This window comes from Dipodomys ordii, unplaced genomic scaffold (assembly GCF_000151885.1).
Source record: "Dipodomys ordii isolate 6190 unplaced genomic scaffold, Dord_2.0 Scaffold58, whole genome shotgun sequence".
NCBI classification, from domain to species: domain Eukaryota; kingdom Metazoa; phylum Chordata; class Mammalia; order Rodentia; family Heteromyidae; genus Dipodomys; species Dipodomys ordii.
In genome coordinates this window covers 7119240-7141261 of record NW_012267274.1, presented here as the reverse complement: position 1 = coordinate 7141261, position 22022 = coordinate 7119240, and the positions used below count along the sequence as shown (strand labels likewise).

Sequence of the window (22022 nt, the reverse complement as noted above, 5' to 3'; positions counted from 1 at the left end):
AGAGCCTGGGTCCTTGCCTGCTGCTTCCTCCGGGGAGCCAGTAGGGGGCGTCCTTCCGGGAGTGTGTGTTGGGGGTGGCTCTGCGGCAGGGGGAACCCTGCTCAGCATCTTCCCTTTGCACCCCAGCTTTGCCTCCTTTGGTGTAGCGCCTCTGACCTGACCTTCCCTTTCTTGCAGCGGTCCGGAGGCCATTGACTACCGTTCCAGGTAAATCCCACTGTGAATTCACTCCCGTGTGTTCCTCTCTCCTGATACTCTTTACAGCTCCAGCCGGTAGCTCTAGGAGGGGACTGTGGAGCATTCTTGCTCTGCCCATTCCAGAAGGATAATACAGATCCAGTTCCTGACCTGTGGTGCTCAACAGCGCGTACCCAGTGCTCTTGGGGACCAAAGGCAGAGCTGTCTTGGGCTATTTCTGCTGGAAAGCACCATCTAAACCAAAAGCCACATGGGAGGAGACTAAGTGATTCTTTTCCCAAAGCTCCCTCCTACTGGAGAGAATTAAAGTTCCCTTTGGGACTAGATGGAAGATATATTCTGGAGCATGATTTGCTGACCACTGGCTTTCTCGGAGTCCCCTGCCTCTGGTCCCAGCCACATCTCAGGGGACCCAGCTGTGATTCACAGTCCTCCCCTCTAATCCAGCTTTGTTTTCTCCTCTAGCTTGGTGGCATACAACAACTCCGTACTATGGTAAGTATATATGGGAGAAGCTAAAGCAATTGCCTTCAGCCCTCTAACGGACAGGTCTGAGGGGAACTGCTGAGGTCACTTGGGGGCTCCTTTCCCTTGCCAGTTGCGTTGTGCTGTAAGTGGGTCTTTGAGTCAGGATGCTTTTGTCTGCAAGTGACAGGAGCCCCACTCAAAATCTGAGCTAGAAGGGAACTTGCTGGCTTCCTTGCGCAGGACATTTACTGTTGTGCTCTAAGTACAGCTTGGAACGGAAGGTCCAAGACTGACTTTCTCCTTAGGCTTTTCATAGGCCCTCTCTTTTCTTTGGGGGAAATCCTTCACTATCAGCTTGCTTTTGTATGTAAGGGGAGGAGAGTAGTTATTTGTCCCAAGTCAATGTCCCACCAGGAGAAAGATTCAGAACTCACATCATATAATCTTGACAGGTTTCTAATAGGACCCCCCTTCTCCCTTTCCCTCTTCCCTTATCCTCTCTTTTTCTTTTGGTGGCACTAGGGTTTGAACTCAGGGTCTCTTGCTTGTTAGGCAAAAAAAAAAAAAAAAAAAGCCAAGCAAGATGTATAAGTCTCAGAGTTCAAGCCCCAGCACAGGACAAAACAAGCAAGCAAGTAAACAAGCAAGTATTGCTCTTCGTGCCACACTGAAAATGCTGTGTGTGAACTATGTGGGAATGAGCTGTGAACCGCAGCCTCCACAGGCCACTAGCTGCCACCAGGACTCTCCTGAGAAGTTCTGTAGTTAGAGAAAGGACTTCATTTCGGAGGGAAGGCTTTTGGGATTGCCTAAGGTGGCCCTAAACTCTCCATCCGATCCTTCTGCCTCCACATCTGCTGAGCACCCCAACCCCACAGAAGATAAGGGATTTAACATGTCTCCTGAGGCAACACTCATGGAGTTAAAAACCAGTCGCTAAAAATCCTGTAACCTTCCTCTTCTTTCTAGATTGGTGGGATGTAACAACTACACCCCGTTCGCGTAAGTATCCCATTTTCATATTTTATCCCTAAGCCTGGCCAACCATAAAGAAGACCCCTACCCCGCCCCAGCTCAGTATGCAAAAGCCAATTACCCTAGGGATGCCCACGGCTCTATGCCAGGACTCAGGCCCACACCCACCATGTCTGTCCTGTTGGGAGATCAGCCATTCTGCGACTTCTTCATTAATTCAGTGTCAGAAGTACTTGTGACTTAAAGGATTTTTACTTCTTTAAGTGTCTCCAGAGGTTTGGAAGAAAGAACATCGAAGGGGAGTGAACGGTTCATTCCAGCCATGATCACAGTGCTTTGCCCACTTTCACAGGTTGCTTCCATTGCTCTGAAAACACAGTGTGTGGCTGATCTTGGGTGCCCTTGAATTTTTTCTCACCGCCATCTACAAATATCTGTATATTATTCTATAGTGGCTATGCCAGTAATTAGTTAACTGATGGCTTATATGTCAGTGTTATAAATGACGTGATGAAAAATATCTTGATAGATAGGTCTTCTACATTGTTTTACTTTTTTTTTGGACAGGACCATCTGTGGAACTCAAGGCATCAGATTTGCTAAGCAGGGCCCTCTTCTACATGAGTCATGCTTGCAGCCTGTGTGTGTGTGTGTGTGTGTGTGTGTGAGAGAGAGAGAGAGAGAGACAGACAGACAGACAGACAGACAGAGACAGAGAGAGACAGAGATGGAGAGACAGAGACAGAGAGAAAGAGAGAGAGAGGGTTATATTTTAGGTTTTTTCTCATTTTTCCCATAGTGCTCTTTGAAAATAATTTTCCCATGTATGTATTCTATATGGTTGGGGCTACAGATATCAATTACCACACCTGCGGTGTGTGTTGAGGTAGGTCTCACCAGACTTTCACAAACTGGCCTCATACCACAATCGTCCCAGTATCTGTCTCTTGAGTGGTTAGAAATATAGGTAAATGCCAGCACCACTCCTAGACTTCCTTAACAATGTTTCTTTATGAAATAAAGACACACCAATCACAGGCAGGAGCTCAAGTGCTCAGCAAGGGTGAGGCCCTGAGTTCACATCATAGCACCACAAAACAGACACTAGAATTTGATTTGCCAGATAAGCATCAGCTCAGTTTCAGATTAGCAGAGGATCCTTAATAAATAGTATCTATTTCAGTGGGAAGTTTCATAACACCTAGTTGTGTGTTGGGTTAAAGTGCCACTGAGCATGGCTGCACAAGTATTAGAGAACCATGAAAACTCAGATCTCCTGCTCGGGTGTTTCACAGTATTAAAGTAGAATCAGCACTGTCAAGGGGAGCCATGTGTAAGAGACAGGAGGCTCTCTCGCACACTTCCTTAGAAAGGGATGGGAAACGCTTTCTGGCAAACCATTGAGCCAAAGGCCACAGTGTCAATCACCACCAGGTGTCTCCTAGATGGGCTGCTCAGAAGGCCCCAGGTGGGAAGGAGCTGCAGTCTCTGCGGGAAGGAAGGTGACAGCAGGAAGGGCTGCAAAACATAAGTGAGGAGCTTGAGGATGGGGGAGCACTCTAGACTTTATCTTGGGGACAGCAGAGTTGCCGGAAAGCTCTACGCTGCGGAGTGACAGAATTGGGAAGGGTTTGCTGAAGACCTTGCTATCTTTTCTGTCAAACTGCCTTTCCTGAAGTCCAGGGTCGTATCTGCCCTTTCATTGTTGCCTCATTACCATGGTCTGCCACTTAAGATCTACTGTGGAAAGAATGACTCCTGGTGCCTAATTGCTATTGGCATTTTGTCAAACAGCACACACAAACGCAAAAGCATACATTCACAAATAATGGTAGAGCATGCCCTATGGCTTTATTTGTGGTTTGTTTATGTTTGTGCTAGGGCTTGAACTCAGGGACTGATGCTCTAGCTTTATTTTCCAAAAGGCTAGTTCTCAAGGCGAGTTCTGCTATGTGAGGCACTTCTGGCTCTTTTTCTGGTTCATTGGAGATAAGAGTCTCCCAGATTTGTCTCCATGGGCTGGCTTCAAACCACACGCTTCATACTGCAGGCTTCTGAGCAGCTAGGCTTATGGGTGTGAGTGTTTGTTGCCTGACATGCCCATAACATTCATTTTCTTTAAAGAGAATGTAATAGTTTATTTTATTGTCCATCATGGCATCTGAACTCTGGGCCTGGGCACTGTCCCTGAGCTCTTCAGCTCAAGGTGAGCACTCTTCCACCTGAGCCACATCACCACTTCCAACTTACCCTGTTTATGTGGTGCTAAGGAATCCAACCCAGGGCCTCATGCATGTAAGGCAAGCACTCTACCACTGAGCCACCTTCCTGAAATAGGTTATAATTATCCTGTGGCCTTAAAATTAGTGTCTTATGGTACTGAAATTATTTGTATAGCACGAGGCTCAAGGACTGCCCATGCTGCATTGCATGGCTGTATCATAGTTTTATTAAATAATATACATTAATCATCATTAAATCATGGACTAGATTCTGGAGGGTGGAAATGTGAAGATGCTCACCTAGAAGACAGTTGCTTGTCATGAAGCACCTCAAGGTAAAGGGGATGTTGCTCTCCTTCTCTTCTCTACAGCAGCTCCAAGTTGTGGCGGCTTCTTATACAATGGCAGTGGGGTGATCTCCAGTCCATCCTACCCTGCGAATTACCCCAACAACGCCCTGTGTGTGTGGAAAATCCAAGTCCGTACTGACTATCTCATCACCGTGCACTTCACTGACCTGAGGTGAGGGTCATCAGGGGGCTGAGGAGGGCAGTGCTCTCCTTGACACACCTGGAGCTTTAGGCTGGGTCTGTGCCTGGGTGCTTTCCACCCTCCTGTGCTCTGGGTAAACTTTGGCCATGTTTAGTTCTCTCCCAGAAAGCTGCAGGGAAGTCCTCCAGTGCAGTGTGGGAAGACCTAGACCATGAACTTGTATCCAGTAGGATTGTCAGTGTTGACTTGGGTCCATATTTTCTTTATAGGCTGGAGTCTACCAGTAACTGTGCTTATGATTATGTTGAAATCTATGATGGATCCATAAATAGCAATAATTTACTAGGAAAGATCTGTAATGGCAGTGGGCAAATATTTACATCTACCAACAACCTTATGACTGTTCGATTCCGAAGTGATGGCAGCATCCAAAACGTTGGCTTTTATGCCCAGTACAACTCCTTCCCGAGAGGTAAGTACCAGCTTAGCCTGGCGGTGTGGCCTGTGAATGCAGTTTGGTTCCTGGAATAGGTGGGTGGTGAAGAGCCTCCCCTGAGCCTGAGCTTCTCCCAGCTCCCAGCTTATCCTTGTGAGCCTGAGCTTCTCCCAGCTCCCAGCTTATCCTTGTGAGCATCAGGAGCAGGAGGCCTGGCCCAGACAGTAGGTATTCAGAACAGAGGATGCACTTGGCTTTGAGTCTACTCTGGTTACCTGTTAAAGCTGCTTTTCCCAGAGCGCTGGTGGCTCATGCCTGTAGTGCTAGTTCTGCAGGAGACTGAGATCTGAGGATCGCAGTTCTAATCAGCCCAAGCAGAATAGTCCAAAGAACTCTTCAGTTAAGGGGCAAAAAGGCAGAAGTGGACTTGTGTGTCAGGTGTCAAGAGAGCCAGCCGCATCTCACAGACACTGGAAGGACTTTAGGTCCAAGAGAACATGGTGGCTGTAACCTTTCCTGGGATACTGATGAACCCCCCAAAATAATGGGGTGGTCAGGGGCAGCGGGCTTTCCCTGGAACAGAATAACTCAGAGTGGGGCTCAGATGACAAGTCCCCTTCATGTCACTCGCTTCCTTCTGGAAGCTCCTGTCTGTCTCTCTTGTGCTGACCTATGTTTTTCTTCTTTCTCATTTTAGGACTTCTTCCTGTATCGACAATTCGTAAGTGCCTGTGGTTTTTTATCTCAAGCCTCATGCCTGGGCTTTTTGCTACTGTGGGACTTCTGTCATCCAGTCACTGAGTAGCTTGCCTGTCACACCTCTCTGGCCTGTGGCATTCCTCCTATCCCCTGCTGTGAGCAGCCCCAGCAGGGCTGAGCTCTTTTGCTCAGCCACAGAACAGTTTGTCCCTCTTAATCCTTCAGTGGCCTGGCTGACCAGGATTTGGATCTCCAGTCAGTCCCTAGGAGAGGGCTTCTCCTATGAGGTCTTCCTGTCCCACGGCCCACAGCACCAGAGCCTGTCCTGGGCAGGCAGGCCAAGCAATGTGGCCTTATGGCAGAGCTGGAGGCAGAGTGAGCCTCGGCCCTCCTGGCCTGCTGCCAGGCTGATGCCGCATCCCTCTGCTCTCACCCACTTTCTCCTATCTGCTCTTTGCTCTCATCCGCATGCTTAGTTCCGGATTCAGCGAGCAGAGGTCCAGGGGCACCTTTGTGCAATGTCACTGTCTCTCTCAGCCTCAGCACTGTTTTGTATTGGTTTTTTAAGAAAAAGTTCAACAGAGAATGTTTATTTCAAAGTGAAAGGAAAGCTTTGCAGGAAAGTAAGGAGCCCTCCTGTTTGGACAGGTGCTGCAGAGAGGAGGCAGAGGCGTCCTCTGAGAGCACGCTGTTGTAGCACAGTGCTCCTCCGTATCTCCTCCCCCCTGCTTTGGCCTCATTCTTGATGGCTTCTGCGTGCACAGCCCCTGCTCTTTTCATTGGTTGCGTGGGCACCAGGGCATTATGGGAAGTAGTGTTTGATTATGGACTCACAGCACTGGGGGAAGAAGAAACTCACATCCTCAGCACTTTCAAGAGCTCCAAGGCTTCAGGGCTTCCCACAAATTCCTCCCTGAGTCTACTGCTTCCTTATGACCCACATGGACATCCCCATACATGTCATCTGTGGGTCCCTCTGTCCCCAGAAGCCCTCCCTCCTTCTTTATCAGCTCCCCTCCAGCCCCATTACCTGCTTTCTCTCCTCCATTCGGTCTGGGTCAGGAGCCCTGTCTCTGGATCCTATCCTTCCCTTGACTTTCCTCCACCTCAGCCTCATTCTCATGACATTTTGTCCTTTTTGTGACCTGTGAAGTCCCCAACGGCAAGGCCTGGGTTCAACCTCTTGCTGTAGGCCCAAGATTGGGCCTATTTTGTCAAGGATGGCAGACAATTAATTGGGGTTCTTTTTCTTTGTCAACAGCATCTGTTCCTTCCACCGACTACCCTAACTGTAAGTTCTGAGTCCCTGAAAAATCTATGGCAGAGATGTCTCCTCACCTCCCCTGATCCCACGCACACTTCTCTTTCCCTTAGTGACAGGGACACTGCCTGAGGAAGAAGGGCCTGATGGTAGCTTACCTCAGCATAGCCCATCCCCTGGGAGGGTGGGCGTCCCGTGGGCCTCAGTGATGATCTGGATCTAGATCACTTGTTGTTAGAAACTGTGACCCACCCCAGCCCCTGACTGTATAATGTGCCTAGGGATCATCAGCATTTCCATTTTATTCTCACAGTAAATTATTCCTGCGGAGGCTTCTTGTCCCAGGCATCAGGGTACTTTTCCAGCCCGTTCTACCCTGACAATTACCCAAACAACGCCAGATGTGTGTGGGATATCAAGGTCCCAAGCAACCACCTCGTGACTATTACCTTCAGAGATGTTCAGTGAGTGTGGACGGCGGAATGCCTTGGGAATCTGATGGGAAATATTTGGAAAGAGTGTGTGTGAGGCTTAGAGACTCAGGGAAGATGTGGATCTAGGTGCCATTTTAACTTAGAGGTTCAGTTTTTGACCTAGTCGAGCAGCCGCCCACTGGCGGGAAGTGGTTAGGCGTGATGGCAGGAGTGGTCTAAAGCTCTAGAGCTGTCATTCATTTAATACGTGACCATGGGAAACCAGTCAACTTTCTTGAGCCTGAAAGAAGAGAGTAAAATCTTCTCACTGATTATTGGGAAGGTCACCAGAGAATGAGAAAATACATGAAAGGGAGGGATTGTGGTTAGGAGTGGAGACGTTCTTAAGGTTTCTAATGCAAATAATTCTGGGAAGAACTGCACGTCTTGTGCATCTCTTGCTACCCGCTCCCTCCTTTTTCTTCCCGTGAGTTCTGGGGCTGAGATGGGGACGTCATCGCTGCAGATTGTGGAGTAGCCATTCCTCATCCACTTACAAGTGGAAACCAGTGCCTCACAGCACAGGGCCTCCCCAGAAGTGTATGTGGTTTATCCAAGGAGGGGGTAGTCAGGTGACCATGAAGTGGTACTGATATTTTCCAAGAGACAAGGGGGTTCCATGCCTTCTTCTCCAACAAAAATAGTTTCTCTGTATTGCATTTGTAGCGCTCAAGGAACTCTCTGCCTTAAGAAAGGAATTTAGGCTTTGCCAAAGATTATTTGTATTGTCGCTTGTTGCTACATACAAAGGCTGAACTTAACGTTCTTGAGACACCCCCCATACACACCCTACTGGCACCCTACTAACACTTCGTCCTGCCAACCATGACATTTTTTAAGCACTTTTCCATAGCTTATCTCATCTGAGGCTCACACATCTCTCCAATCTGCACAGACAGGGCTGTTTCACCTCTGTAAATAAGAAAACTGAGTTTCAGAGACGTTACTTATATAATATGTATTTATTCAATTATTCATTTCTACCAGTCGATACACACTCATGGATATTTATTTTGTCCTATGAAAAACATGATTCTTGGATGGGAAAAAATAGTCTTAGTCATGCTGTGAGCTCTTTAATTTTTCTGTAAAAAGCCGTTAAAGAGAGGGATTATAGATTTTAGATGTGTGACCTCAAAAGTCAGGACCAAGACTCAAGCATGGTGGCTGATGAGAGAATAAGGCCCCTTGACCTAGGAAGTCAGTCAGCAACTTTGTTCAGGGTTCCAGGCACTAATTCTGACCCCCTCCCTAAGGTCCAATAGATTCTGTACACAGCGGCGCTAAACCATGTGTTCTGTCTCTTCAGGCTGGAAGGAGGCTGCAACTATGACTACATTGAGGTTTTCAATGGCCCCTCACACAGTTCCCCAATCATTGCTCGGGTTTGTGATGGGGCTGTGAGGTCGTTCACCTCCTCATCAAACTTCATGTCCATTCGATTTGTCACGGACGGCAGCATCACTCGGAGAGGGTTCCGGGCTGAATACCGTTCCATCAGATCCAATGACAGCACCAGTAAGTTCCCTTGTGAAAATGCTTGGTTAGCAGTGGGAATATCACGGGGAGCCTCTTTCTGCCCACCTGGTTTGTAGCTGTGAGATAAGCATCCTCATTAAGGATCCAGTGATGGGTTTCTTTTTGAGAAGAGGTCATTGCTTGTGAGTCTGGGGACTCCAGATGCCCCAAACAAGGTCAAGAGCCAGCACTGGCTGATGAGGGGGGTGGGTGTTGGCTTTTGAGTTCAGTAGAGAATAGGTAGAGTATGTAAGATGATGCTCTCAACACACAGTGAGAAGTAGGAGCCAAAGGCCTGGATGTTTATCTGGCTTGAATCTTCCTGACCTTCCCAGACGATGGGACACTAGCCACATTCTGAGGCGTAATGCTTTGGCTTCTCTCTGAAGAGAAATGGAACTGGTCATAGCCACTTCCAGTAGAGATGCTCTATGGACTAATGTGTACATTGGTCAAGTTCTTACGTAGTCAGGATTTGAAGCATTGACTTTCTCTATGGCTAAATGACACAGTCTCTAATTTCATAATAGAGTTAGTTTACTTTATGGATAAATGCTACAACTTGGCAAAACATTTGACTCCAATTGTTTATCTGAGAACTCCTAAGTCCATGTGTCTTCCTTGGGCTTTTGTGACAGTGAAGCTGATTGGAGCTATAGGGTACGTGGTGGGTTTCAGTTATGTAAGTTGCAAGCATGCATGTCATGGGTTGATCACTCTCTCAGCCATCTTGACCTGTGACTCTTATATGGGAAGAGTGGTAGGTCTTGTGGGACTTTGGGCTGCTGACAGTGTATTCCATTATCTATCAGGTCTGTCTTGTTTGCCGGATCACATGCTAGCCAGTGTGAGCAGGAGCTACCTCCAGTCTCTGGGCTACTCGGCCAGAGATATTGTTATTCCCTGGTGGAATGGGAGCTACTTGTGTCATCCCCAGATAACACCAACCCAAGTGATATTCACAATTCCCTACAGAAACTGTGGCACCTTCAAGCAGGTAAGTCTGGAGCACCTGCTCTGTTTCCCTGCCTTCTTCTTTCTTTCTTTCCTTCTTTCTTTCCTTCTTTCTTTCTTTCTTTCCTTCCTTCCTTCCTTCTTTCCTTCCTTTCTTTTTTTTTGGTCAGTCATGGGGCTTGAACTCTGGGCCTGGGCGCTGTCCCTCAGCTTCTCAGCTCAAGGTGAACACTCTACCACTTGAGGCACAGCGCCACTTCCAGTTTTCTGGTGGTTAATTAGAGATAAGAGTTTCATGGAATTTCCTGCCCAGGCTGGCTTTGAACCGCGATCCTCAGATCTCAGCCTCCTGAGTAGCTAGGATTCCAAGCGTGAGCCACCAGTGCCTGGCTCCCTGCCTTGATAGCAGCCATGCTTCTCAAATACTGGGGATTCTGTAGCTATGACTGTGGTACCATCAGAATAAAAGCAAGTAAAGGAAGGCAGAACTCTTTCACACCATAAGGAAGCTATAGCTATTCCCAAATAGGAGGGAGGAAGAGGAAGGAAGAGGAGGAGGAGATTTCTCCACCAGAAGAGAAGGCACCTGGCAGGTTACCACTCATGTGCTCAAATAAGAGCCATTAGTTGTCAAACTTCATTTACCCCAAGTGATTTACATTTTATTTATTTATTTTGTCGGTCGTGGGGCTTGAACTCTGGGCCTGGGCGCTGTCCCTCAGCTTTTCAACTCAAGGCAAGCGCTCTACCACGTGAGCTACAGCGCCACTTCCGTGATTTACATTTTATATGCATTTGTTTTAAATCGGTCATCCTAAATTCTGAATTTTTGCCTGTTTCCTAAATGATGATTGTGAGATTTTTATGTCAGGGACAGTTCAAGGGCCAGTACTTTTTCTTACCTTAAGAGGGTGGACAGACGCAGCATGAGATGCTCATCTGTGAGTGCTGCAGGTGCGTTTCCCAGGCTCAGGTGGCTACTGTACCGTAGAACATTCGCCACATGCCGGGAGCTAGGGCAATGCTGGGCATTTCATGGCAACCTCATTCCCTCTCCTTTGACACACGGTCAGCACTAAGAAAGGAAGGACACTCCTTGAACCCACCTGATGGGCTCCCTTGCTATGAATGCCTGTATCTGACGGCCAGCAATGGCTTTGGGGTCACCTAGCTTCCTATACCTGAACACCTCGGGGCTCCTTCCCAGAGGGCCAAGTAGACTTAACTGCAGGGGAAAGTACCCTCAAATCATGCCATGTAAGTAATGTTTCCTACGGATACAATTCTTTGGGGGCACTGGCCTTGAAATCACTTGAGCTTGTTGTTGAAAGAGTAATAACATGACAAAACTCATGGTTTAGTACATAATTAAAACATTTAAAGATGAGAATTGAAAGTGAAAAAGTGTAAGGTGCCTCCTACAAGTCTGCGGCTCTTCCTCACACCTGGGTATCGAACGCTGCCTCTGGCACCTTCTGCCAGCCAAGGTGACCTTGTCCAGGACTCCAGTCAAACTGGGGAAAAGGAAAGGAGAGGACAGACAAGAGAAGACAATTCCACCTCTGGGCACGTCCTAGAGGTGAAGACCGACTTCAGTCAAGGCTTGGATCTCTCTGACTCAGTGGCAGTCACCACACATCAGTAGCCTTTAGTCAACCCAAACAAAAAACAAGCAACACTGCTCTTACCAGAACAAGTGTGTGATCAACTCCTCAGATCCCTAGCAATAGTGAGAACAAAACAGAACATTCTGTTCTGAGCCCCGAGCCATGGAATCCAAACTCAGCTAGTGACATGGCAGGCCTAAGGACCATCTGGACGCACCTAGCTTGCCACCAGGAAGAGCAACAACTGGCTGCATTATAGTGGCCCCCTCATGTGGTAGAGGAAGTAGCTAGTGTTCAAGGAGTATGGGTGTGTGGAGAGGGGCAGGGTCTGTCCTGTTATGCTGACATTCAGCTCAGGTAATAGCAGCCCTAGGAGATGGCAGGTGCTGCCCCAGGGTAGTGATGGGTTCGTCTGAGTCTTGCTGAGATACTCCTCTCTCATTCCAACCCAAATGGGCAGTGAAATTCCCTTAGCAGGTAACGTTTGTCTGACCCACCTCTCCCTCCTGCTTCTCCAAGGTTGACAATGACACCATCAGCTATTCCAACCTCCTCAGAGCAGCTGTGACGAATGGCATCATCAAAAGGAGGAAGGACCTCAACATTCACATTAGCTGCAAAATGCTGCAGAACACCTGGGTGAATACCATGTACATAACTAATGACACGCTCGAGATCAAGGAAGTCCAGTATGGCGGCTATAATGTCAACATTTCCTTCTATACATCCTCCTCCTTCTCACGTCCTGTGACCAGCAGCCCATACGTTGTTGACCTGGACCAGAATTTGTACCTCCAGGCTGAAATTATCCACTCGGACACCTCCCTGGCCTTATTTGTGGACACCTGTGTGGCTTCACCCTATCCCAACGACTTCACATCTTTGACCTACGATATCATCCGGAGTGGGTAAGGACAGTCTTCAGGGGACAGAATTAGACTCTTGTCTGATAATACACACACAAGTTAGCTCCCAAAGGTTTCAGAAATACAGAGGTTTGGCTTACTGAGGTTCCTAGAAGTTCAAGATCGTCAGATGCCTCTCTGCATGCAGTGACAACCTGTGGTGTTTATCTTTTGAGGCGCTTTCCTGCTGTATCATGGATCACCTCCAGTTAACGTGTGGGGAGTGGTCATTCACAGGGGTTGGCTGTAAACTGGAATTAGACCCCAGGTGGCCAAACGCTAGCCTTAGCCTTAAAAAGACCAATGTGTAGGGAGCAGTATCCTCTGGGACAGTATTCTCACTTGTCAACTGTGGATAGTGACACCCCCATTTTTAAGTCTTGTGGGAGGACTAAATGAAAAGAAGATGATCTCTGAGCACTGAGGGTGTCCAGTGAGTGGTCGATAGGACTGTGGCATTGAAGGCAGCAGGAGGCCCCTGTGCTCCCGCAGTGGCTGAGAATGGAAGTTCTCCTGTCTGCCTCAGGAGGTGCAGAGATCAGGCTAGTGGTGTCCAGCCTAGAGGAACTGCTCTCCCCTGCTCCAGCTTCCTTGGACGGGGTATGTGGTGAGGTCATGTTTGACTCTCACAGGCCCGAGGTGCTGGGTGCTGAGTCTCTGCTGCTGGGTGGTTTGCAGGATGGTCCTTGACACCTTTGTAGCCACTGCCCCCTAAGAGAAATTATAACGCCAGGGCAAGGATGCTGGGAGGAATTACAGTTGGGGATTCAGTATCATGCTTCTCCAAAACGCTAATGGGCAGCATCTCTTCTTAGGCACAGGTGGACTATTTTCCAGGTTAGTAAGTGGTTGTTGAGGCTCATCTGGTCTACAGTTAATACACTGGGTTCACTGTGCAGACATCCCCTCCCAGATGCAAAGAGAGGGAAAAAGCCTACCCAGACACCCCCTCTCCACACAGTAAGAAGGTGATATTTAATGGATGTGAGGTGACTGAAATGAGTGGAAATGAGCGAATGATTTAGTTCTCTGCTGAAGGATTCTTGGTGATGGCACACTTTGCTGGGAGAAGGGGGAGCTGTATTGGGCGGTATGCCAACTGGACCTGGAACCTGTGGGCATCACTGGCTGTGTCCGGCCCTCAACCACATCCACTGGAGGCCCCTGAGATGGAATCGGGCTTCAGATGCTCCCTTCCCAGGCCTACCCACACATTCTCTTCATTTTATCTGCTTGGGGTCCACATCTTGTATTTTTATTCCCTTCTTTTCCCTTCCCCTCCCCTCCCTTCCCCTTTGTTTTTATCTTCCTGGCCCTCCCTCCTTCTCTCCCACCTACAACCAGGAAAGGGAAGATCTGTTCATGGGCTGTCTTGTCTTTGGCCCATTGGTGTGTTCCTAATTGGAGTGACTGTCCGAGATCTTCTAGCTTACCTGGACATTGGACCCCTGGTCACAGCAGGATTAGGCCCCAACCCATCGTGATCTATGGGCCAGCTGTCCATCTGTGAACCTGCAGGAAATGTGCTGTGGAAAGATGCTAATGATGTGCTAGAGTGGCCAGGATACATCAGCTCGCCACACAGGAAGTGTGGGAGCCACACATTGTTGTGGAAGGAAGATGAGGTAGTCCAGGAGATGTGGGCAGACAGGATGGGCTGTGGCATTCAAGGCCTGAGTCATGGAACATCCAGTGCTCTGGTTAAGTGCTAATGGGTTTCTTTTCTTTCCTTCCAGGTGTGTACGGGATGTCACCTACCAAACCTACTCCTCGTCATCACCCCATATCGCCCGCTTCAAATTCAATTCCTTCCACTTCCTGAACCGTTTCCCCTCAGTGTACCTGCAGTGTAAACTGGTGGTGTGCAGAGCATACGACTACTCCTCCCGCTGCTACCGAGGCTGCATAGTGAGATCCAAGAGGGATGTGAGCTCCTACCAAGAAAAGGTGGACGTCGTCCTGGGACCCATCCAATTGCAGGGCCCCCATGAAAAGAAGAGCCTGAGTAAGCGGTCACCTTCCGACCCCCATGCCCACTAAGGCCCAGGCCCATGACTCTAGAGGACTTGGGAAATGTTTCTGTGGGTCTCATGTTCCAACCTCAGTTAAGTACCTGATATGAGTCAGACATTGACTCGTTGAGTCAGGCCTAGTTCCTGCTTTCCCCCAAGGCCCCAGGTCTTTGGGACATGAGTGAGAGTTCTGATCTGGAAGACTATGGACATAACACCTTTATCCTGTGAGTGCACAACTCCCAAGACCCACACTTCTCATCTATAGATTGCAAATGTGAATGCGTATTTCTTTGGGCTGTTCAGAGGATCAAATAAAGTAATGTGAGTTCAATTGCCTTGGCCCTTGCCTGGTGTTTGGTGAGCAGTAGTTTTTGTTACTGTGTCTATGTTATCTCTGTAGCATCATTATGGTATCATTATTCGTCACAGTGACACAGATGGCAAATTATAATGCCAGTCCTTGGGGTCTGGGAGGGCTGTGGGGATGGACTCAGGCAGTATGGATACATTCTGAAGCCGTTTCGTTTCCCCCATCTAGAACAAGAGGCTGATTTCTGTGGTGCCATTTGGATGTTGGTATGGGGAGGAGAAGATTCTCAGTAGCGTGCTGAGAATCTCTGGTCTAAATGGGGGCCGTTCAGGCATGGTGATCGGAGTACCGGTTCACCCATGGTTGCCATGGTGACGGGAGCACATCAGTATTCACAAACCCTGTATCTGGCTGGTCCTTGTGGCCAGCTGATTCCACTCTTTCCTCAGTGCATACATAGCAAAGAACTATAATGTGCCAGGAAGCAAAAAAGTAAGCAGGTATAGACTGACATCCCTGCCCTTGAGGAGCTTAGATTCCTTTGGGTTAAGATCTGAATACACAACTCAGGGTTTACCACTTGAACTGTGTCCCCAGCCCTTTCTTCTTTCAATAATTTTTAAATAGGGAGAGTTTAGGACTTTTCTGTCTGGGAGAGTCTGGACCACAATCCTCCTCTGGGTGCTTCCCTCGTGGCTGGGTTGACGGGTGCGTGTGACAATACTCCACTTTATATTGGTTGAGATGGAATCTCTCAGACTTCTTGTCCTGGTTGGCCTTGGAGCGAGCTGCCCAATCTCTGCCTCTCAAGTAGCTAGGATTGTAGGTGAGATCCCAGCTCTGCCTGAGACTCTTGTAGCTCATTCCCAATGGGTCTAAGTGCTCTAACTTTCTCTTCCACAACTCCATTGGCCAGAATTTTTCTGCCAAAGTTCAGCTGTGAGTCTCTTCTCACAAACCCTTTCTTGGTTCCCCTGGCTAGGAAGAAAATCCGAAACAGAATCCCAGCTTCCCAGTTTCCCTGTCGTCACTTCCTCTCTCCCCTCCTCCTCTGCTTCTTTCTTTCCTTCCTTTCCTCAGTGCCTTGCACTCGCACTTGGCTATTTTTTCCTCCTGGCTACCACTTGAGACACGCCTCCAGTCCTCTCCCCCATTTCTTTATCTCTTCCTCCTCAACAGTTCATTCTCCCCTTTTCTTCAGGTTCCAACTCTATTGTTTCACTCTCCTCCTCACACCTGGCCGTGGCATACACAGAGGAGCCAGCCAGCTGGCAGGGGAGCAACCACAGCGCTGCCATTGCGGCCGGGGTGTTCCTGGCTGTGGTCCTAGCCGTGGCAGCCTTCACTCTGGGAAGGACGACACAGACCACAAGCAACTGTCCCCCAAGTACCAAGATGTAAAGCCAGGAGAATGCACGCTGACACTGGCTCCCTGTGCCCATGCTCCCAGAGAAGATGGAAGACATGAGGGGCAGAGCGCAGTACCCTGCTGTATCCCAACTTGGCACAAATGTGCAGTGAGGTGGGTTGAGGCGACCGTGAAGAAAGGCAGAGGCCTCGGTTTCCCCAGATCCGAAGCATCATGGTATCTGCAACCCTCGGTGCAGCTGTGAACACAACAGTAGAAGTGGCAGAGCTTTTCCTAGGTTCAATAATCATTCTCATTTTCTACACCTTAGTGTCTTGATCTGTAGTATAAATATCAGACTTTCTGATAGGGAAAACTAAATAAAGAATCTTTGGTCATTGTTTCCAGAGGCTTACCTACAAACTGGGTTCCCTCCAATTAAGCACACAGCAAGGGTGAGATGATAAAGGATGGTGTGTGTGTGTGTGGGGGGTTCTTCTCTGTGCCTTCTAGAACCTTCCAGGGAATGGACAGCATGTCTTCCTAGTATCCTTGGCATGGTTCAGTTCTTCCCAGGCTAGAGAAAGACAAGCATGCTAACTCCATCATCCTTCTCAGTGCTTGTGGGTTAAAATTAAAGAATTCTCTCAGTCCACAGCTTCCTTCATGCCCACAGCTTCAGGAAAGGACACCAAGGGTCATGCAGGAAATCTCTAGAGAGAAGTGGATTGATCGGTGATCCAAGGAGATGGGAGAGGGAAATGAATGGGGCGGGGTCCAGGAATACAGTGAATTTGGAGGAAATAGGAAGTAGGGGCCTGAGGGCCTCTACTTCCAAGTTCAGCCCTGTAGAAGTGAGAACTTTTGTTTTCTGTGCTAGCAATGCCAACCTCAGCCCTGCTGGTCCAGCTCAGGACCCTACAAGGAGCCTACAAGGCCTAACCTCAGATGTGTGACTGGAGCTTAGAAGATTCTGGAGGGCCTCCAGGAGGACCAGAGGACCAAGAGACAAGGAATCCACATGAGACTCGGTCACAGCTGCCAGCTCTGGTCAGAACTGCCCACCATCAGCATTTTTCCTCTTTCCAACGTAGGGGCAGGGGAAAGGTTTAGTTTGGTGAGATTTTTCTGGATTCAGAGGTAGAGGAGGAGTGAGGGAAATTTGGCACATCATATTAGTGAGGCCCAGAGGGTTAACTAGTAAAGCTGAAGCAGCATTGAATGCTGAGCAGTGAGAAAACTTTCCAACCTTACTTCAGCTCCATCCTTCAACTAGGACAGCTTCAGTGGCCACACAACGCAGCAGGGTCACTCTGTTCTGATGAAGCGCCAAGCTCCTGTACACCATGAACCCATTAGGGCCCTTTGCAAAGAAAGCTATGAGTTGGAAAGGACAAAGGAGGCTTCTACAATCCAGAAGAGAAGAGTGTAGTCACTGGAAATGGGTCAGAAGATGGGACTGGCATTTCACAAAAGGCTGGGGTGTCACGAGGGACATCAAAAAGGTGCCAACCCCACTGGAAACTGAAGAAGAGTACCTTCAAAAATTAATGATTTTTTCATGCATATTTGATCAAATTATTAAAAATTCATTTGTAATATGCATAATTGGTAAGTGTTCAGGAAGCTGGATCGGCAGGTTCTCTTGATGATCATATTGGTAATGGTCTTCAGTAGAGACCTGGGAGGTTGGTGTGCAGGAAAACGTACAACATCTACCCCTGACTCACCAACCTCGTTATGTTTTTGAAAGTTTTCAGTCTTGGATCTACTAGGATGACTTCCTGTGCACTGGAGAGTGTTTTATTAAACAGCATCTCTGGACTCTGCCTATAACCCCAAGTTATGACAAGGAACAAATGTCTCCATATTGTCAAATGCCACAGGGAGCAGGGATAGGAAATTCTACTAGGGTTGGGAACACTGCCCTATAAAATGGCGCCCTAGAGGAAGTGATTGAGTTGTTTTTGACTATATAGCTTGTGTTTTATCTTCACCTTTATTATTTTAATAATTGAATTGTATTGCTGGGAGCTGGTGGCTCATCCCTGTCAGGAGGCTGACATCTGAAGATTGCAGTTCAAGCCAGTCTGGGCAGGAAAGTCCATAAGACTCTTATCTCCAAATAACCACCAGAAAACAAGAAGTGCTACTGCAGCTCAAGTGGTAGAATATTCACCTTGAGCTGAAGAGCTCAGTGATAATGCTCAGGCCCAGAGTTCAAGCCCCAAGTCTGGCAAAAATAATAATAATAATTGAATTGTTTTTAAGTTTACATAAAAGCTTTGCTGAAATATAGCTCAAATGCCATTATATAAAAAACATATGGTATTGGGGTTTGAACTTAGGCCCTCATGCTCTAAAAACGTGTACCCAAGAACTTTTTATTTTAGTTATTCTTTGTCAGAGAGGGTCCCACTTTAGCTCAGGCCCAGTTTCTTACCTACACACCTCTTGTGCAGTAGACATTATAGTACTACTCTACCATCTCAATTTACACATTCAAAATTTATACTTACAGATTTTTAGAATATCAGCAGAGTTGTACAGGCATCATCACACTCAATTTAGAACATTTTCATCATTTCCAAAACAAATAATATATCCATCAAAACTCACTACTTATTTGCCTTCAACCTTTGCCACAAATTTTGTTACACCCAAACTGAATCCTGTCTCTATGAATTTATCTCTTCTGACAACTGACATAAATGAAATCCTACAGTAAAGAGTCTTTCACTTAGCATGAGACTCCAAGGTTCACCCCCATTTTTTAATAAATCAATACTTCATTTCTTCCCATGACTGAATAACATTCTGTTACATGGACGTACTATACTTTATTTGCTCATTGATCATTGGATGGACATTTAAGCTGTTTCCACTGTGGGTTCATTATAAGGAAGTTGCTGTGAACATTCATTTACCAGTCTGTGTGTGTACACATGTTCTGAATTCTCGTAGGCAAATAGCTTCTGGCATGACTGGGCCAGAAGGAAGCTCTGCGTAATAGGCTTTTGAGGAGCTGTGAGACTGTATCACAGGCACAGTACTGCGGTTTGCCTTGGACTGTGACAGCATCCTGGGAATGAGCCCATGTACAATGAGCCATGTGGCTCATTATAATGCAGACACATATCCGTGCATGTGGGCAATCCCATCCCCTCTGCACCTGCCCCTTGTGCTGCTCCATTGTCTGCTTGTAGACCTTGAGCAGCCACAGAGCTTATTTCTGTTGCATTGTCCCTTGAGTGGTCTTCAGAGAGCTTGTGGAGGGACTGCAGTAGGAACGGGGTTCTACCACTGATGTGTGGTGACCGTGGACAAGCATCTTGACGTCATGATCTCCGTTGCTTGCCTGTCCCTGGCCTGCCTCACCTCCCAGGTGTTGTGAGACTTCTGAAACAAGTAGAAGGGAAGGTATAAGTTACCCAAAGGCAGGAGAGATCCCTACACAGGGGATGCACCATGTCCTTCCCACTGAGGAGGACTCTTTTCTCTAAGGATGCTGGAGTAGAGGTAAAAAGGAAAGGGAACCACTGGCCTGTATTTCCAATCTCAGTGACAGAGGACCTGGAGCCTGGCTGCGGATGGTAAATGTGAGTTGGTATACAGCCACACTTCACACCGACCTGTAGGAAATGGAAGGGCCAGGCAGGCCCTCATTCCTGCCACTTGGCCAATGTGGCTCCAGGGAGGGAGGGAGGAGATCAGATTTCAGGAGAGTCTCCTTATAGCCACACCAGCAGGTCTGAGCTCTCCCAGCAGCTAGAGCCAGGCCCTGCCCAGGATGAGGGTGTCCACAGCCTTCACAGCTCTTGCTTGGGTGCTGCTGATCAGCGCAGGTAATGCATGAGCCCTGAGCCCCTTCTGGGCTCCCCCTCCCCCGCCCCACTCCCTATTCAACCTGAGGAATATTTGTAATTTGCTTGGGACTCACAAAGGCTCATCAAGACAGACAGGCAGCATGGTATCTCTCCTTTCACAAAAACGTCTCCCTGCTCTCTGAGAGTCAGAGGAGTCAAGGCTACAGAAGAAAATGCCCATGTCCTTGGATGATGCTATGGCGATTTTTAAACATATTCTTGGCTCGTGAGACTTATCTCGACATGTGTTCTGAGGGCTTCCTTGTTGCCCAAGAAAGTTATGTTAATGCTGGTGTGTGGGGAGAGATGGAGGGTCAGGAGTTGAGCTGGACGAAGCCTGGCTAACCTGAGTTTGGCTAAGATGAGCGGTGGTGCCCAATGTGGGTGCTGCAGGAATGTGTTTGAGTGGGGGACCAGGGCGGACCTGAGGCCTCTGGATGGGCGTGCAGAGTCCCTGGGCTCTGTCTCTGCCCAGAGCTTTTTTAGCTGGTGACTGTAGCAATGTTCAGAGCAGCAATAACCAGAAGCTTCCATCAGGGTTAGAAGAACCAGAAGAGCAAAGTCACTTGCTCTTTTTGAGGACTTCCAGGTAGGAAGATAGGCCAGCTGTCATTGGGAAACAAAAAGCTAAAAAGCACTATGAACTTGGCCAGATCTTGCTCCTTCTCTGATCTTCACATAAAGACAAATGAGCACCCAACCGAGGTGTGAGGTCCGCGCAGGAGGGCAGTGTGTTCCCTATGCTTGAAGGCCTGGGGTCAAGAATGTACATCAGAGGTGATAATGCAGGCGAATCCTCTTCGGACAGGTTGTACACTGTGAACAGCACGTTACGGATTTGCACTTGAGTTCTGACTTCTGGCAAAGCATATTTTTATTTTCTAGAGAAGAGCTGTCAGAGATTCTAGCTCTGTGTGTGTATGTGTGTGTGTGTGTGTATGTGGAGAGAGAGAGAGAGAGAGAGAGAGAGAGAGAGTGCAAGTGAGCATGCCTGACTCCACAGGCTCCACACAGCCCCAGGAAGGTGAGGAAGGCAGTAACAGATAAGGAGGATGGATAAGATGCTCATGGGAGGCTGGGATGACCTGTACTGTAAGAATAGAATGTAAGGCCCTGTGATGAAGCTAATTTACCCAGCAAAGTAATATTGTCTAACTTGAGAAATGAATGTCCTGAAAAGAAGGCATGCCAGGGAAGGAGAATGAATATAAAATGAGTATAATATATTATTAAAAAGAAAGAGAAAAGGAAGGAAGGAAGAAAGAAAGAAAGAAAGGAAGGGAGGGAGGGAGGAAGGAAGGAAGAGAAGACCTGTGATGTGCAGGTTTTGATGTCTGTGAGGGAGAGTACCAACACCAACCCCTGTGAACCCATAACAATGCGTGGATCCAAGCAAAATCTTGGAAATCCTGAAATGTGAAGAAATGTGAATGGTTTATTTTCTATACTTTATAATCTATTCAATTGGCAACTCCAACATAAAACTAAGTATTGGTTTGTTACAGTGTTAACAGCATAAAGTATTGCTCAAGTCAGTGTTAGGGTAGCAGACTGCCAGAGTTACCCAGGACCACCTAGAATCCTGGGACTTGAGACTTTTGCCCAGTGAAACAAAGTAAAAGTCACAGACAAACTAGAGATGGTTGGTGTAGGTCTTTCCTAACTATGGCTCCAGAGTAGGACATTATACATTGTGATCTGAGAAAGGAGAATGTAGAGAAAAAGGAAAGCTGATGTCTGGAGACAGTAGAATGAAGCTTTCTTCCCGCCCTATTCTCTGTGGGCCTAGGATTGCTGGAGGCGAGGGATGGCTGGGGGAGGGGAAGGGGGAGGACGGTGGTGTCATCTCTGCCATCTGCTCAGCCTCAGCCCTTGGCACCGAGGCTCCGCTTCATAGTGAACTTGCTCACCTGCCTTGACTGAGCAGTACTTCAGCTTCTCATACTGATTTCTGTTCTCTTCCAGCCAGAGTCAGACCACCAAAAAAATCAAAAGGTAAATGACGCCATTACAACTCATCTTCTAGAACTCTTCATACACAGACTAGGTATTTTTGGTGGGCTCCAGGTGGACAAAGGTTGCAGTGTGGAGACAATTCTTGATGAAAAGAACACAGCATTTCTGTACCTGGGAACCTATGCCAGTCTTGCAATCACTATTTTCCCAACAACATGCAGGATGCTGTCCTCTTGCAGCTGCCCAGCTGCTTAGCTTCCAAGGTAGGGAGAGGAGACATCTCTGTACAGAGCAGGTGCCAAGGGGAGACGGAGCCTCC

General features: G+C 47.9%; 2 protein-coding genes across 2 annotated transcripts in view; both read left to right on the top strand.

Annotated features, from left to right (window-relative positions):
* Nucleotides 1-22022, top strand: part of Dmbt1 (deleted in malignant brain tumors 1) — a 199780-nt gene that overhangs the window by 14685 nt on the left and 163073 nt on the right. Inside the window, 1 exon segment of the mRNA XM_013021896.1 lies at nucleotides 17065-17073. Within this exon segment, the coding sequence (XP_012877350.1) occupies nucleotides 17065-17073 (9 nt within the window).
* Nucleotides 79-14534, top strand: LOC105989784 (deleted in malignant brain tumors 1 protein-like). The gene is made up of 12 exons (XM_013021992.1): nucleotides 79-207; nucleotides 664-693; nucleotides 1636-1668; nucleotides 4235-4385; nucleotides 4625-4827; nucleotides 5489-5512; nucleotides 6752-6781; nucleotides 7065-7215; nucleotides 8534-8742; nucleotides 9555-9739; nucleotides 11823-12211; nucleotides 13945-14534. The coding sequence occupies exons 5-12, from the start codon at nucleotides 4752-4754 to the stop codon at nucleotides 14246-14248; spliced, it is 1368 nt and encodes a 455-aa protein (XP_012877446.1). The 5' UTR covers nucleotides 79-207; nucleotides 664-693; nucleotides 1636-1668; nucleotides 4235-4385; nucleotides 4625-4751; the 3' UTR covers nucleotides 14249-14534.